The sequence below is a fragment of the Balaenoptera physalus genome, assembly GCF_965194825.1.
Source record: "Balaenoptera physalus genome assembly, chromosome: 1".
Lineage (NCBI taxonomy): Eukaryota > Metazoa > Chordata > Mammalia > Artiodactyla > Balaenopteridae > Balaenoptera > Balaenoptera physalus.
This window is the reverse complement of record NC_138882.1, coordinates 2206824-2223538: the sequence shown is the minus strand read 5'-3', so window position 1 is coordinate 2223538 and position 16715 is coordinate 2206824. Positions and strand designations below refer to the sequence as shown.

The window sequence follows — 16715 nt, the reverse complement described above, 5'->3', positions numbered from 1 at the left end:
TGGTCAAACGGGAATAGGGTCGTCGTGAGGATGTTATGGTGTACATTGTAATAACGTGCTAGGTATACAGCAGGTGCTCAGCAAATGTTACCTCCCTCCCTTCTCTCGGTCGGCGCCTAGAAAACCAATGCTCTGAAGGTCTGAAGGCCGTCTGCAGAGGGGGACTTTCCCAGCTGGGGGGTTGGGGGGTGATACCTAGTCGCTCACTTGTCCGTGCCCGGTTCCTCCCGCCACCCCTGCTGGAAGCCTCCCCAAATTCACCCCATTGCAGTGTGACTGCTACCCGACTCGGGGTCGTCCTGGAACTTGTGTGTATAATTTGTGCTGTAGTAACTTGTGCTTTTATAATTCTCTAACAATTGCACGGCACATGTGGTTTACAAAACACTTATGCGGCACTGTCTTATTTAATCTTAACAGCTCTGTGAATCAGGTATTCTTTTCCCCAGTTTACAAGCGAGGAAAGTGGAACTCGGCTTCACTGGCTGGCCAGGAGCTCATAACTTAAAAGCGGCAGCACGGGAGCAGAGCCAGGCGTCTCCGACACCTGCCCTCCCCACGCCCTCCCCATCCCGTGCTCACTCCAGCTCGCTCGCTGCCTCCATTTGTGTGTAGCATGTGTGCCCCTAAGCTTGGGGGCGGGGGTCACAGGCCTTACTGCCACTGCAGAAGGAGCTCCCCTCAACACACAGCAGGCCATGCTGTTGGAGGCCCCCTCTCCGAAGGCCCCTAAGTGGCTGCTCCGTCTTCAAGGATAGGGTCCTGCTTTGCAGCCCACAGAGCAGCCACAGCCGGGAGCTCGGGGCTAGGGCAGGAGGAGCAACGCGCGCCCCATGAATACAGGCTCTGTTGACTGTGGCTCAAAGGCTGAGCTGTCCCAGGATGCTCGCGAGGGCCAGCTCTGGCCTCTGGGCTATCACGTGTCTCTGGCCAGGCAGCAAAGGACCATTCACTGCAGCTGAAGAAAGGCCAGCAGGCCAGGCTGGGCACCCACCCGCTGAGCTGTGCACGGGCTGCCCCAGAGAGGCTGCGGGACTGAGTTGCTATTGCCCGTACGCTGGGGCCGTGATGGAGCTAGCACAGGCAGATGCATTAAGGTCTGGCTTTGGAAAGCAGGCAGAGCGAGTCAGGCCCTGAGAGGCCGCAGGCAGGCACTATGGTAGAGGCAGACCAGGGCTCACGGATCCGCAGATCAGGGTCACGGAGAGACGGGTGGACAAGGTGATGCCGGGGCTGGTGCGGGCGGTAAACAGAGCCAGTGCGCGGGACGTGCTGCCGGGGGGGGGGGGCAGTGAGAGCCACCCAGACACATGTGTGACGGGCGGGATACAAAGAGGCTGTGTGCACACCGGCTTCCCTGGCAGAGGGCAGCGCGGGCGCCAGCCAGCCAGGCCGGAGAGCGTCCGAGAGGCGGAGGGACCAGTGTCTCACCAGCCCGCCTGCTCTGCCCGCCTCGGCCGGCTCGTATTAAAAGGGGTCCAGGGAGTTCCCTGGTGGTCCAGTGGGGAAGATTCTGCGCTCCCAGTGCAGGAGGCACGGGTTCGATCCCTGGTCGGGGAACTAGACCCCCCCATGCATTCCGCAGCTAAGAGTCAGCATGCCGCAACTAAGACCCGGCGCAGCCAAATAAGTAGATAAATATTAGGAGGGGTCTGCCCTGTGCCCTGTCCCTTCCTTCTTGTGGGGCGTCTCCAGCCAGACCCGGGGACACGTCTCCACCGTGGCTGCTGCCCTCTGCTCCTGACCGCTCAGCCCCGTCCAGCCCCTTTCCTGTCCCCTCTTCTCACTGGCCACCCCTCTCAGTCTCTCAGCCTCCTCTTCCTCGTCTGGCTTCTGTCTCGGCCCCTGTGGGTCTGATGACAAGGGGCAGTTCAGGAGCGATGCCGTCTCCGTGGACAGAGCCCGGCGGTGGCACTTCCGGCAGCAGGGTCTCCCAGGACGCAGCTTTCTGCCGCGTATCGTTAGAGGAGGAGGCACAGCTATCACCTGCCCGTCACCGTCGCCCTCTGAGCGGCAAGCCCCTGCAGCCGCCCTATGCCTGTCCTCACCTTTCCTCGCACGGGCCCCGTGTGAGGTCCTGCCCTTCCCAGCTCCGAGCCGTCGCCCCTGCGGTCTGGGTGGCAGCAGCCGTCCCGTCCCTTGTGGCTCCTCAAGTCCCTGTGGTTAGTTTCCTGTTCTTGAGAGATCGGCCGGCGCCATCGATGGGGCACTCCAGAGTCCAACTGCCCCGGATTTATCCTCGGTTTGCCACTATTGCCTGCATGACCCTGGATAAGTGACTTAGCCTCACCGTGTGAAAGGAAAGGGGATGACGGTGCCCACCTCATGCTGCTTATTCACATGGTCAGTAAGTACTTCTAGAGACCTGCTGTACAGACACTTGGGGGTCCAGCAGGAGAAAAAGTCATCATTCTTAAACTCATATACAAAAGAGAGAAGGCAAGCAAGCCAACAGGTAAATACGTGGTAGATCAGGTGGTGCTGTGCGCCATAAAGGAAGATGAAGCAGGCTGAGGGACAGAGTGGTGGGCGGGGGCTGTTGGGGAGCGTGGTCAGGGAAAACTCTCCAGTAATTGATGCCCAGAAGAGCATGTGCAAAGACCCTGGGGCAAGAATGGGCACGTGTTCAGGAAAATGCAGGGAGGTCCGTGTGGCTGAAGCAGAATAAACAAGACAGATGGTGATCAGAAATGAGGTCAGGGTGTAGCCAGGGGCCAGGTAGTACAGGTGAGGGGCAGCCATAGGCAGCTTCCAGGCAGAGGAGCGATGAGATCTGACGCATGTTGCAAAGGGTGTGCCTGGCTGCTGTGAGGGGGCAGCGAAAGGAAGCTCCTGGGATCGTCTGGGCGGGGCAGGGTGGGGCGGGAGGCAGAGATTGGAGCTCCAGCTCCGGAACGGGGAACCTGGGTCAGCGGGCGCTTCGGCCAACCTGAAATCACTGCGCTGTCCTCGGGGGTCTCACACTCATACACACACTCACACACACACTCGCGTCTGCCCAGGGGCAGCTAAGGGTCCGGCAGGCCCTGTGGAGGGCGGGCAGCCTCCTGCTGTCTCCATTCCCACCGCCCCATCTGTCCTGCGCTCTCAGAACCACACAGAGACGCTGAGGTTTGGGAGGATGTGAAACAGTTGCCCACTGTGTGCGATCTGGCAGGACGCCGCCTCTCCCAGCTGCGGGGTGGCAGGGAAGGCAGGCCTCCTCAGAGGTTGTGTAAATATTTGGGAAGCAGGCACACAGCTGGAAGTGGGACCCCCTCCTCCAGCTGGCTTGTTTGCTGCCCCAGGGACATCTCAGCAGGACCTGGGGCTGGGCTTTGGGACACCCCACCAGGCATGCATCTGCCCTCCAGGCCCGACCCACACTCTCCCACCCACCCTCCACCTTCCCCTCTCTCCCACCCACCCTCCACCTTTCCCTCGGAGCCCAGGCTGCCCTGGGGAGGGAGTTGGAAAGAAGTGGCAGCACCGCCCCGGAGTCAGGCGGCCTGGGTCTGCAGAAGGGCTGCCGTTCCTCAGCCCACCTTCCCTCCCCGTGAACACCTGGGCGCCGAGCCAGAGGAGCTCTAAGGCTGTTTTGGCTCTGACGTTCCAGATCTCCAGCCATGAGAAGTGCGTCTGTGCGGGGCTCAGGCACAGCCCTGATGGGTCCAGAGCGGAGAGAGCTCGCCAGGGTCACGCACAGGGAGCTCTTGAAGGCCTGGGCCTCCCTGAGAGGCCAAGAAGTCCACCGGGGATCCTACAGCCCCTGGCCTGGGACCCACGTCATCACGGCTCCCATGCCTGTGGCCAGAATACCTAAGGCCACGCTCTCAACCTTCCTGAGCCTGAATGTCCTAAAGCAAGTGGAGAGTGGACCAACACCTGCCTCACCCTAGATCGCTAGGTTGTCTGAGAATGAAATCCTATTTTATGATGTGAACGTGCTACCCAGAGGCCGGGAATGATTTTTATAGGTTTCTTCTATCACGGTCACAAGAGATGATTCCCCAGAATTCAGTGGGGTCATTGGGGGACCTGGGGGTAGGTTTGTAAAGGCTGGGATTAGAGATGTGGTGAGGTCATTCCCCACGGACAGCGTGAGGCCCCACCAGTGTGGACACCGGCCAACTCACTGCCCCCCGCCCCCCCGCATTCTGGTCTGATTCTCTCTCATCACCCCTCTCTGTGTGGTGAAATGCTCTTTGTTCTGTCTGCCCAGATGCTACCAGCTCGGTACGCGCGGCCAGGACACGCAGGAGTCTCCGGGCCCAGCTTCCCCCGTGGGCCGAGGGGGCTCGTCTGCTGGCCGAGACTTGTGCAGGGGCAGAGGTTTTCCTACCTAAGGGAGGGAACAGCCTCGTAACTGAGGGGAAAGAGGGGAGTAGGCATCGGTCCAGAGACAGAGCCTGCCCTGGTACCTAGTCTTCTGAGGGGTCTCACTTCCCCGGCTCAGCAGGAATCAGGGGTGCGGTCAGGCCCCAGACAGGTGAAACGGGAACTCAGACCACATGGCACTTCCTGGCAAGTCTTTCTCTTCTTTTCTTGCCTCTAATCAGCCCCGTCTGCCTTGAGACTGTTGTTAGGGAGACGACCAGGGCCTCCCACAGTCTCCTCGGATGTCTCTGTTGGAAACGGAACACTGGTCCAGAGCCCTGGGGACTGAGATCCAAGGTGTGTGTGGTTGGGGGGGGGAGGTAGGGGAGGGAATCAGGCTGAGAGATGCATGCGTGTTACTCTGGGCCCCGCCCTGTGCTTTGGACATTTCCTGGCCTCCCTGTGCCTCAGTTTCCCCCTTGTAAAGAGCCACTCTGCTGGGCCTGGCACAGGGGACACACACGATCTTGGCTCCCGAGGGCTCTGTGAAGAGGAGCACAGAGGAGGCTGTCTGAGATGGCCGGGCCTTTTTCCTCTCTGGCTGGGTTTTCTTTCTGGAAAAGAACCTACCTCTCAGCTCCCTCTCAGCAGGTGTCTCCCCCTTCACCCTGCCGCAGGCTACAACTCTGCAGCCTGGGACCCAGAAAGTAGAGCTCAGTCACCCCTGTGTGCCCCTCCCTGTGGTCAAAACAGCTGGGCCACCGCCCCCCATACTTGGCCACACCCCCGTGATGGGCGAGGTCGGGGCTGCTGACCCGAGAGGCTGAGGTTTCCTGTCTTCACAGAAGCTCCCACACGGCCCGGCCCTGCTGTCCAGTTACCCACACGTGCCTTGACCTGGTGGCTGAGAAGAGCAGGTGCTAATTTGCATGCTATTTATTTAAGGAGCAGAGTCTCCAGCGACCCTGTCCTTACCCTGTGGAAGCCTCTACCAAGCAGGAGAGTGGGTCCCAAGGTGGAGGAAGGTAGGGTCTCCGTGCAGCCCATCTTCCTCCTTGAGAAGGAAAGAGGAACTTATGGAGGGAAACCTCAGACTCTTTTGGGTTCTGACAGGAACCAGTTCCAAGGAGGAGGGGGTTTACAGATCCTCCAGCCCAGAATCTTCTCAGCAGGGGACTCAGAAATCTGGGACCCCTCCCCTGGGCTGAGCTGCTGGCTGACTTGCTCTCTCTCTGGGCAGTTCCCCCATCGCTGTTGGGGGTGAAATGCAGGGAGGGGAGGGCTGCAGGGAGGGTGGGCGGCGGCTGGGTGTGACACAGGGGGAGAGGCCCACAGCTCAGCAGGGCTGTGACGGCGCGTCATGGTGTGTGTGTGGCTGGCAGGGGGGGAGGGGGAAGCGGACGTCTCAGTTCCCTGCACAAAAGTCTCTAGTCCTCCGAGTAAACCCCTGTGCCTTACCCCCTTCAGGCCTCCCCTCCCTCCCTCCAGGCTCTGCCCAGAAAGCCACAAAGGAGGAAACCTGATGGAAAATGCACAGCTAGATCTAGAGAAAAACATCCCCTGCTGGTGACATTCCTCTGGCTGAGACAAAGTCATTTTACCCGGGATTCCATGCTGGCTGAGGCTAAAGAGAATCCCTCACGGTGCACGTCCCATGTAAGCTGTTCCCCAGATGACCCAGGCGGGCCCCAGCGCAGAGAATCCATCCTGCTCACCCTCCATTTAGGCTGGTGGTGAGGATGGGGTGCAGGGAAGTTACAGAAGAGCCCGGGTGGGGCCTGGCCCGGGGCCGTGAGGTGGGAGACGCTGCTGCAGAGCCTGCCTCGCTCGGATTCCCCCCAGAGCTGCTCAGCCTGGACCCCGGTGCACCTTTCCTGAATCTCACCACCCAAACCACTCAGAGAGAGGAAAGGGAATGGAAATCGATTCCCCCCCATGCTAGGGGGTCGCCTGATGGCTCGGTGCTGGGATCACTGCAGCTCTTTACTCCCCTTTGGGCTGAAAGCATATCTGGAAAACTTGGCCACAGTATATGCACCTCCAGAAACAGACCTCTCCCCAACTCAGACTGTTCAGGGATCCGGGACAGAGCGCCCTCTGAGAGGTCTCCCACCCTCCAGAGCGGCGGTTCACCCCTTAGAGCTGCAGCCCCAGGTCGGTGGCGCTGGGCACTCAGAGGACCAGAGCCAGGCGGGCTTTCAGGGAGAAGGGCCAGCCTTGGGACTCAGAGTGGCGTCCACACCTCCCTGAAGGCGGGGAGTGCGGAGGGGCTCTGCAGAAGTGTGACTCCTCTGCCTTAACAAGTGGGCCGCCGAAGTTCGGAGATGAGAGGCCTAGGGGAACACGCTGGCCTGGGCCTCTGCGTGGGGCTGTCACACACGCTGCCCAAACCCAGAGATACTGCTGCTCTGTGGTTCAACATCATCGCAGCTCAGGCCTTCGGGCCTTTAAAAAAATACCATCGCTGGCGTTGTTTCTGTTGCTTTAAGAAATTGCGGATGTAATCTGTCCATATCTAAGACACAGTCTTTCCCCTTTGCCCGGGTCACTTTGGGGTTGGAAGCGACCTTACACACTCAGCCCCTCCCAGGAGCAGGGATGGGCTGGAAGAAGGTGGGCGCAGCAGTGCAGCCCCCGTGCAGCCCCTTCCTCCGCAACAGGGGGGTTAAGTTACCAGGAATTCCCTGAGGGGAGAGGCGCTCTGTGGGAGAGCCCTCCCACTGATCCCACTTTTTTTCTTACTCTGCACTAAAATCTTTACATCTTGGGATCCTTTTCTTCCTGATCAGTCAACTGAGAATGCCTCCTAGATGCAGGCACAGACCTTTGCGTGGTGTGACCTGTTCTTTCTCCCCACAATCAGCCCCAACGTGCACGCCTCCCTCCCCACCCCCCCGCTGGAGGAAGGTTAGCCCCGCCCCCGTCAGTGGTCAGCACTTTACAGGAGGTCGCCCACCCTGTAAGGAGGACAGCTCCTGAGCAGCCTCTGGCTCTTGCACCCCGTCTGCCCTTCACCCCTCGGCACCCCCCGCCGACCTTGTTGCAGGCGCTGTACTGCTCCCGGGCTCTTGGTCTGATTTAAAAGCCTGGAAAGGGTCCAGGAGGGAGCTGGGAGGAAGCCCTCCGGGGAGGGTCCAGCTTCCCCGACCCGTGCCCACTAGCGCACGCGGGCCCCCTGTCCCCAGAGACCTGGGGTGCCCACACGCGTCTGCCCGCGTAGCCCGAGGAAGAGCCCGGGTCGACCCGCGGCGGGGGGTGGGGGGGTGGTGGCCCGCAGCCGGCGTCGGGGTGGGGGCGGGGGGGGGGAATGTGCCCCGCAGCCGGCGCCCTGGGGGGGTTAACCCGCAGCCGGCGTCGGGGAGGGGGGAGGGGGATGTGACCCGCAGCCTGCGTCCGGGTCTAGACCCGCAGCCGCCCGGCGGAGACCGAGGCCCCGGCCGCCGCGCACCTCCCGGCCCCCGGGCCCCGGAACGGCCGCGCCGCGGCGGCTCTTTGTCTACCTGCTCCGGGCGTTAAAGGGCCCGCTCGCAGTCGGGGCTCGGGACCCGAGGTGGCGACGGGAAGTGGGGCTCTGTCGCTTTAAGTGCAGCTGGAGCGATGAGGCGGGCGGGCGGGGGGAGGAGGGAGCGAGGGGCGAGGGCTGGTCCCGGGTCTCCGGCCGTCCGCGTGGCCGCGCTCAGACCTCCGCGGGTCGGCCGGGCGGGCGCGGCGTCGGCGCGGGGTTCCCGGCGGCCGAGGGCTGCTGCGCCGGGAGGATGTTGCATCTGCCCCTGCCCAGGGCGGGAAGGACGAGTTTCTCCCGCAGGTAAGCGTCCCGCCGCGCGCCGGCCCTTCGCTGCCGCAGCCTTGCGGGGGTGGGGTGGCGTCCGCACGCAGGAGGGTCTTGGCCGCCCTAGAGTCGCGGACCTGGAGGACGGCAGCGCCACCTGAGCCTCTGGCTCCCGAGCGTTTGGCCTGTTGGCCTTGGGGTTGGAGGTCGGGGTGCGGAGGGGTCTCGGGAGGGGGAGGAAAGCAGGGCGCGTGCGGTCCCCGGGGACCGGGACGGACCTGGGACAATAGCACGACTGGACAGAACTTCCCTGGTTCCCTGCAGTGCGGTGGGGCCGGGGGTCTTGGGGACCTGGGGAGTGGAAAGCGAGAGGGCTTCGACCCCAGCCGGGTTCCTCCAGCCCCGGAAGCTCTGGGGGTTTTTTGGGGTGAAGGGAGGTGGTGGAGGTGTAGGCTGAGACCTGAGTGGGCGCCGGGCTGAATTTATGACGCCGCAGCCGACTGGATCCCTCAGAGAAGAGTGAAGCCCAGGACCCTACTCTGGGAGGGGATGAGAGCCGGCTGATGGGGGAACAGACACTGGCCCTGTAAGGTGAGGGTCGGGCACTCAGGCTCCCCACTAAGGGGCAGTGACTATGACCGTGGCCAGCCCTGGAACCCTGCCAGCCGACTTAGAAACCACGCTTCCAGGAGAGGATTAGGGAATTCCGGCCACCTGAGGAAGAGGGCTGCTGCTGTCTGGCGTTTCTGGGAGCTTCCCACCCCAGTGTGCACTCTCCCTCCCCTCAGCGTCCCTTCTGACCTGTGGGGCTGAGGAAGCTGGGGACTGGGGAGTTGAATGGGAGGCCGGATGCCCCTTGCTGTGACCGCTCCACCCCCCAGCCCCTAGACCCCTGACTCGCACCGTTTGCTCCTCCTCCCCCGAGGTTCCTCGGAGGGAACCCATTGCAGTTCTGCCCACGCAGACTCAGGGTCAGAGCAGACCAGTGGGTAAGGCCTGGTGAAGGGGGGGGCATCCCCAGCACCCGGAGCCCCTCGGAAGCCTGTCCTGCTGGCCTCCAACTTGGGACCCTTGGAGTCACTTTGCTAAGCTGACTGGTGAGGCTGGGGGTGTTGTAAGAGGAACCAATTCATGAACAGAGAATATTCTAGAGAACAGAGGTCTATTCAGGGACCTGTGGGAATTCCTGTTTCTGGTGGGATCCCGGGCCGAGTCCTGAGTCCCTGGCCCTGGAGAAGGCAGAGGGGAGGGTGCCTTCCTAACCTCCCCTACCCCCCACTTCCACCACTGCCACCCCAGCTCAGAACCCACTCCGGATCCACACGGGGTGTGTCTGAGGACCGTTATAGTTGCACTGGTTCTACTATTAAGTTCTCCCCCCAGCGCCCCCCAGCCCCATGGCAGAAGAGGTGAAAATCTCTTAGTTGATCCCAGCGCCCTTCCCTGAACGCACCACGCCTTTCTTCCTCCACCAGCCCTTGCTAGGTGACCCCATCACGCCTTGACATGGAATCCTCCCTGCTCCCTTCCTCTGCTACACCGCACCCCACCCCAGGAGACCCAGGCTCTGTACTGTGAGCTCAGCATCCGGTCCTGAATCCACAGCCGTTGGGTACTCACTCACCTAGCTTCTTACCAGAATCCGACTTCTGGGCAGGTGTGCCAGGTGTGCCCTAGCCTGAGGACAGAGCAGGTCGAGTTACACCTACTCAGCCTGCCAGCTGCCTGCTGGGGTATGGCTGGGTTGGGCCTGTGGTTTCCTTTTCACGAAAGCCCAAAACTTTCAGGGGGATTGTAGTTAGTAGGCAGGGAGAGAGGGGATGTCATAAACTGGAGGTCAGTCCGAGAATTGCCAGAGTTCAAATGTAAACGTTAACTGCCCTGGCTCTCATCCACGGAGGGAGGGCTTAGCCCAAGCCTTCACTCTGGGGACAGCTCAGAACCTAACTTGTAAATGATGTTTGATTGGGGCCAACAGGGAACAAAGAGACGCTTTCCCTGCAGGCTCAGGTCCCCCGAACTCTGCAGGAGACAGCTGGGGAGGATGTGAGTGAGGTCTCAGGGTGAATGGCTTAATTGGCCCTCCAGTATCTCCAGGACCAGCTTTTGATGAGCTGAGCTGTGATCAGCCCTGGGCCTTTCCTCCCCAGATGCCTGGCATTATTGCATCTACGGGGGAGGCGGTTTCCATTGGTGCCATTCTCGCACATCTCAAGTGTTAGGGTCTCTCCTGGAGACCCCTGTCTTCTCCTGCCCCAGCAAACCCCGTCCTCAGTGTCTCCCAAGCAGGAATCCTGGAGTGCAGGCATCTGTCCCATTCAGCCCTCCTGGACTCCCTCCTGGGAAAGGCCCTGAGCTAGAGCCTGGGGACCCTTGGGAATGGGACCTGCTCACAGAGACCCTGGGGCAGAGGGTGTGGACCTGGCACAGAACCAGCCCCTGTGAGGGGACAGAACGCCTCGGGACAGCAGAGCCAGTGGCTGCTTCTGGTTAGAGGGTTTTACGGAGCTAGGCTTTGCATGCCAAGGGCAGGCTGCACTTGCTGGCTGGACCTCTCCCTGCAGAGCCCTGCCCTCTGATTGGGAGGCAGGAGGAGAGAGGGCAGAGGAAGTCTGGGTGTGGCGGCAGCCTGTGCCCACGTCTGAGCCAGTCACTTCTAACCACTATAACAAGACGCTCCAGGCAACGCCTGTGCCGAGGGCTTTGTAAACACTTGCTTGTTTAATCCCACAGCAAGCACAGGACGTGCATTTTACTGTCATCCCGTTTCACAGATGAAGAAACTGAGCCACAGGGCGCTTCAGTGAACCTACCTGAGATCCCAGTGGTGGGATCTGCCTGACTCTAAAGTCAACCTTTAAACCCTGCCCCAAGGAACCTGTTCTCACTGACACTAATCTGGGCCCGGGGATGCTCCACTCTGAAACCGCAGAAGCTGCGGGTAGTAGCAGCCTCACAGAGGTCGAGTGAGAGCTGGCCTGACCGCTGGTGGGTGTCGTGGGAAGAGCCCTGGACTCGGAGTCCACCAACCCGATCCGGACTCTGGCTCCGCTGCTGATTCACTTCGTGACCTTAGTTGCTTGGCTTCTTGTCTCAGTTTCCTTCTCGAGCTCCTGACCCGTCCGGCTCGTGGGACGTGGGAATGACAGTGAGATGATGTGACAAGCAGAGTGCTTTCAACACCTGAGCCTTCCCGGGTGATATCGCACAGCCAAGGTCCCTCCCACGCAGCAGGGCTCCCTCCTCGATTCTCCAGGCCGCTCTTTCCCTCAGCATCCTCCCCTGCCATCTTGCTAGGACCCTAACGAAGGTGCCCATCAGTGTAATAGACTAAACAGTTCTCGGCTTAGAATATATCTTGGATTTTTACGTAAATTCTTAATTGTTCATCTTCAGATTTCTATTCAGTCCGAGTTCTGTGCTAACTAGGATAGCGTATTTATACATCCTATTCTTGATGGCAAACTTGAAAAAAACTTAATCATTAAAAAAACCCAGCCGTTATTTATTCAGCCTTTACTGTGTGATAACTTTGGGCCCGCCACTGTGCTGGGTGCTGGAGGAACAGTGGACCCCTGAGGAGCTCACATCTATTCATTTATTCAACAAAGTGTCATGAGTGCCCCCCAGATGCAGGCACAGTGCTGGGAACAGGGGACACAGTGGTGCACAGCCCCTGCCATCAGGGAGCTTGGAGTCTTACAGTGAAAACAGACTAACAAAAGCAGCAGACACATACATACGGTATTTGGAATCGTGAGACACGTGAGAAACAATCATGCAGGAGGAAGCAGTCTGTGTAGGAGCCGGGGAGGCACGTCACTGTGGTACCTGCTCATACGTGCGGTAGCTGGAAGCAGGCAAGGCAGGAGGGCTTCATGGAGAAGGTGGCATTTTCCTTGAGCCTTGAAAGTAAAGTAAGAGTTTTCCAGAGGAACATGAGCTCCTTTGAGAAGAGAGGCAGGAGCGTTCCTCGGTAGAGCGGTTCTGTCTCATCTTCCAGCTTCTCTGCCCAGACCCGCCATCACCGGGGTACCTCCCATCACACAGACTCCTGGTCTGAGATGGAATCCTCTGAGACAGACAACTGTATACATTCTCACCTGCTCAGCCCCACCAGGAATCCTGCCTGAAAACCTTTGATCCGATAGCACAACTGGCTTGTTTCCTCTGGACCTGGATCCAGTGTCATCTCACATTAAGTTCATGGCCAGAGTAACAGACTGCCCTCGCCCTTGCCCTTAAAGCAGAGTCAAATAATGCTACCCCCATGGAGAATGCGTAGCTTGTGAGAATTCATCCTCGGCCTAACTGTCTTGGGATGCCTCAGGAATTTCCCAGAAAGAGTAAATTCCTGGACATTCCTGGCCATGTGAAGCCTCTATTGAAGACTGACACATCGTTGGGGGGAAATGTTGAGAAGGAAGGAACATCATGACCCCTTCACCCCCCTACCACCCCACCCCCACCATGCACGTGTGCACACGCATGGCAGCCCGGCCGCTGGTCCTGTTAGCACAGTCAGGAGATGGTCGGTGTGACCTGTGTGCTGACAGAGGGTGGAGCAAATGTGAGTTGCCTCATAAGCTAGTTTTCCTCCTTAATGTGTTGCTACCGGGGCCATTTGAGTAGCAGGTAGTTTATTCAAAAGAGGAGATTGGAGGGAAGCCATGTACCTGCCTTCCCTGCTGGGTGTCAAGCTGGGTGTTGTATTTTTACCTTGTTTACTCCGCACGATGATCTTGAAAGGCTGGTGGTGACGTGACCATTTGGGGGCTGCGGGTGTGTTTCGGGGAGGGCAGTGCCTGTCCCAGGTCACAGACGGTAAGTAGTGAAGCAGAAATTCATACACAGCCTGGCGAGCTCCTCTGCCCGTCCTACTCTGGGCTGGATGTCGGGCTAAGGGGCTTGGTGCTTTCGGTAAGCTCGAGAACACTGGGGCTCCCTCAGGGACGGTCGCTTTCTGTAAACAAGAGCTGCTGATATATCAGCTTCTCCAACCTCCAGGGAAGCTGCTTTCCAACTTACCTATTTATGCTTTTCCCCCATTGTCGTTCATAACATGACGGCGGTTTTGTCCAATCACAGATTCCTGGGGGCAGGGACTCTTATGCAAGTGATGCAAATATGGAATTAATAATGGTCTCTTGATGATGGCAACAAATATAGCCAACAGGGTCCCATCAAGACGGCTTATGTAGCAGGTCAGATGTGGATACACCGTATGTTTTAAAATTTTATGTTATTGAAGTATAGTTGATTTACAATGTTGTATTAATTTCTGCTGTACAGCAAAGTGATTCAGTTATACATATATACATTTTTAAAAATTTATTTATTTATATATGGCTGTGTTGGGTCTTCGTTTCCGTGCGAGGGCTTTCTCTAGTTGCGGCAAGCGGGGGCCACACTTCATCGCGGTGCGTGGGCCTCTCACTGTCGTGGCCTCTCTTGTTGTGGAGCACAGGCTCCAGACGCGCAGGCTCAGTAGCTGTGGCTCACGGGCCTAGTCGCTCCGCGGCATGTGGGATCTTCCCAGACCAGGGCTCGAACCCGTGTCCCCTGCATTGGCAGGCAGATTCTCAACCACTGCGCCACCAGGGAAGCCCTATATACGTTCTTTTTCATATTCTTTTCCATTATGGTTTATCACAGGATATTGAATATAGTTCCGAAGGGTGGGTAGGGGAGGGATGGATTGGGAGTTTGGGATTAGCGGATATACCATATTTATCCTGTGCCCTGTCACGCTAGCTCTTTAGGGTCAAACGGCTACGTAAAATAAACGCAAATCAATTCTCCACCAGCACGTACTGATTAATTGCCTACTGTGTGCCAAGAATTGTTCTGATCACTGCAAGGGGAACAACAGACAACTTATTTCAATCCACATGGTGGTACGATTAATTCGTAACAGAGTGGGATGTTGGCTTCTGACACTAGGAATAACAGTAGCTGGAAATAGGAGGCAAGCAAGTCAGAAACAGAAGAGATTTACACCCAGGTCAGGGAGCAGCAGTTAGGAGGGCAGTGAGTGTGGCGAAGTCACGGAAAGTTCAAATGCAGACTGCATTTGGGGGAAGGATTTCAGTTATGAAGGAAGAGGGAGGGGGCCCTGGGCCTTGGAAAGACTTCACGGGGCAGGGGGATCAGTGGGGGACATGGGAAAAGACTGCAATGAGGGCGCATCCCCCGCCATCTCTGATGTCCAGCCAGGCCCGTTCTTGAGGCTGTGTGGGCAGGTGTCCGGTGCATGCATGCTCCTGCAGGGGTGTGTGTACTCGTGTGTGTGCGTGCGTGCATGAAAATGTTGTTTTTCAGCTTGGAGCATTCTCCCACAGCTTATTTGAAATTCTTCTATAAGGCTATACCAGACGACCAGGTTTTGATCCTGGTGACCTGCCAACTGTGTGATTTTAAGACTAGGTTTTTAACAGCTTTAAAACAGGAGTAGTATTTCTGCCAGTGGGTAGAATTATGGCTCTGAGGCCCAAAAGGAAAACAAATCCTTGGGATTTATTCTTGGGTGTCCTGGGTTTCTGGAGTTTGAGCCCCTGTACACAGGGACTGAGGCGTACATCCTGGAACCAATTCCTCAATTCTCTCTGAAGGGAGTCTGAAAATCATGGTTGGTTCATCAGATCTGGGAACGGAGGAAAGAGCTCCCGACCGAAATCCTTGTTTACGTCGAGGCGTCTTTCCACATTCTGGATATTTGTGCCATTTCTTCCTATTTACTCTGTTAAGTATGTGTTCCATTCCCATAATTTGTACTGGTTCTCCCATTTAAGCTTCTCTCTCATAAACTCTAGGTAAATATCCTCGTAATTTCCAGGCCCGGGTTCCCAACCCAGATTTCCATACCTGCTGCTCCTGAGAGCTTCTCTTTGGGGCGTTGCTTTTCCAGAACTCACCTCCCACAGCAGCCCCTCAGGGGTGGGCCCTGCATACATGGGCTTCGCGCTTAACAACTTTGCCTCTCAGGCTCGCATCGAGCTGCTCTTGGGGAAGACTTCTGAATCACCTTTTCCTGCAAAGGTGGCTCCTCTGAACGAGGAAAACCCATGAAGGCCACTATCCTCAGTGCTATAATGCATTTTAGAATTACCTTCGAAGTACAATGAGCTATATGTTAATTGATTAGTTTCCCTCCGTTTTCCCCAGCCCACTGTTAACGGCGCCAGCTCTTATAAATGAACTGTGAAGGAGGGGATATATGTAATAAGACCAGTCTTCTCCTGTGTGCTATAGAAATTGCTTTCATCCTCCGTAGATGCACCTCATATCTGCATTATCTTTCAAGTGCTTTTGTCCTAGAGGCTGTATGGAAAGCCCAGGCAAAGCTGTGGCCCCAGAGGATGGGGGGTGTATAGAAAGGGAGACGAATCTAGGCCCCTAGACTTCGGTGACCTCAGCAGGGACCCTCAGAGCCTCCACCGATCCGCCCGCCCAGGCCTCAGAACCAGCGGGGGGAGGACCAGTCCCTCCTCGCTCCCAGAAACCCTTGCGGGGGGAGGAGAGCATCGCTTGCTCAGGAGCCTTCCTGCTCTCGAGAAACCACGTCTGGGAATTTGCACAGAGCAGTTCGTGGTGGAAGCAGCTCTGATCCCCAGAGAGTCCAAAGCCCCTTGGGAGAAGCCTTGCTGCTCCTGCAGGACCCCCGGGCTCGGTGACGGTCTGCTCTGGCGAGCCCCCGGCCACTCCATGTCTCTTACAAAGTCGAAGCAGGACTCTCTAACCCACCACGATTCTACCAGTAAAATAATGCTGTCGTGTGCTGTGAGCCCAGAGATGCAGAAATAACCTGAATTTTGATTTCTGTCATCCCCACCTCTGGTCTTCACGTTTAGCAAAGAAATCCAGAGGCGAAACAAGGAGGAATATTTGGGAAGCAGGAAAGGTCAGAACCTTCCTGAAGTGGTTCTGGGCGCCAGACATGGCAGGGCCCTGCCCCTGACTTGCTCCTGCGCCCCCTGCCCCCGTGCCCTCCTCCACCTGGCATGTCGAAGGCCTACAGAGAGTTGTTTGTTCCCAAACCTGTTTGTGCCCGTTGAAATCGTGTCATCTAATTATTACATAAGTTGATGAAGTGTGAGTGTAAAAAGAAAGTTGTTTCTATAAAAACTACATCACTGCAACTTCCCTGGTGGCCCAGTGGTTAAGAATCCACCTGCCAATGCAGAGGGTGTGGGTTCGACCCTTGGTCCAGGAACTCGGATCCCACGTGCCGCGGAGCAGCTAAGCTTATGTGCCGCGACTACCGAGCCTGCACGTCACAACTAGAGAGAAGCCCGCATGCCGCAACTAAGACCCGACGCAGCCAAATAAATAAATATTAAAAATAAAAAAACTACATCACTGAAGGCTTTAGGGGGCTTGAAAAGGCAAATTGTTAGGAAAACGGTGGTGGAACTGGGTGTAGGACTTGAAAGGTTAGGGGGAGAAGATTGCTCTGTGCCATGAGAATCTCGCCCCACTTCAAAGACTGATGCAGGATGGCCTCCTGCGTGTGGGTCCGGCCGTGAGGAGCGGGGGTGGAAAACACACGTGTGTCAGGAAAGCCCTGCCGGTTCTGGGACCTTGACCAGCACTGAGCTTCGCTGGCGCCCTTCTGGGGAGTCTTCTGTAACAAGGCTGAGTCTGCAAGGAT

The 16715-nt window shown here is 57.6% G+C and overlaps 1 protein-coding gene across 8 annotated transcripts in view; it reads left to right on the top strand.

The window, feature by feature from the left end:
• The window catches only part of NAV1 (neuron navigator 1), a 215089-nt gene that overhangs the window by 140757 nt on the left and 57617 nt on the right, over positions 1-16715 (top strand). For 2 of the 8 annotated variants that reach the window (XM_082462996.1, XM_082462995.1), the window contains exon 1: positions 7907-8101. The exons of the other annotated variants lie outside the window; for them this stretch is intronic. In XM_082462996.1, coding sequence (XP_082319122.1) covers positions 8052-8101 — 50 coding nt within the window. In that variant the 5' untranslated portion in view covers positions 7907-8051. Of the gene's footprint in view, positions 1-7906; positions 8102-16715 lie in introns of those variants that run through there. 8 annotated transcript variants of the gene reach the window in all.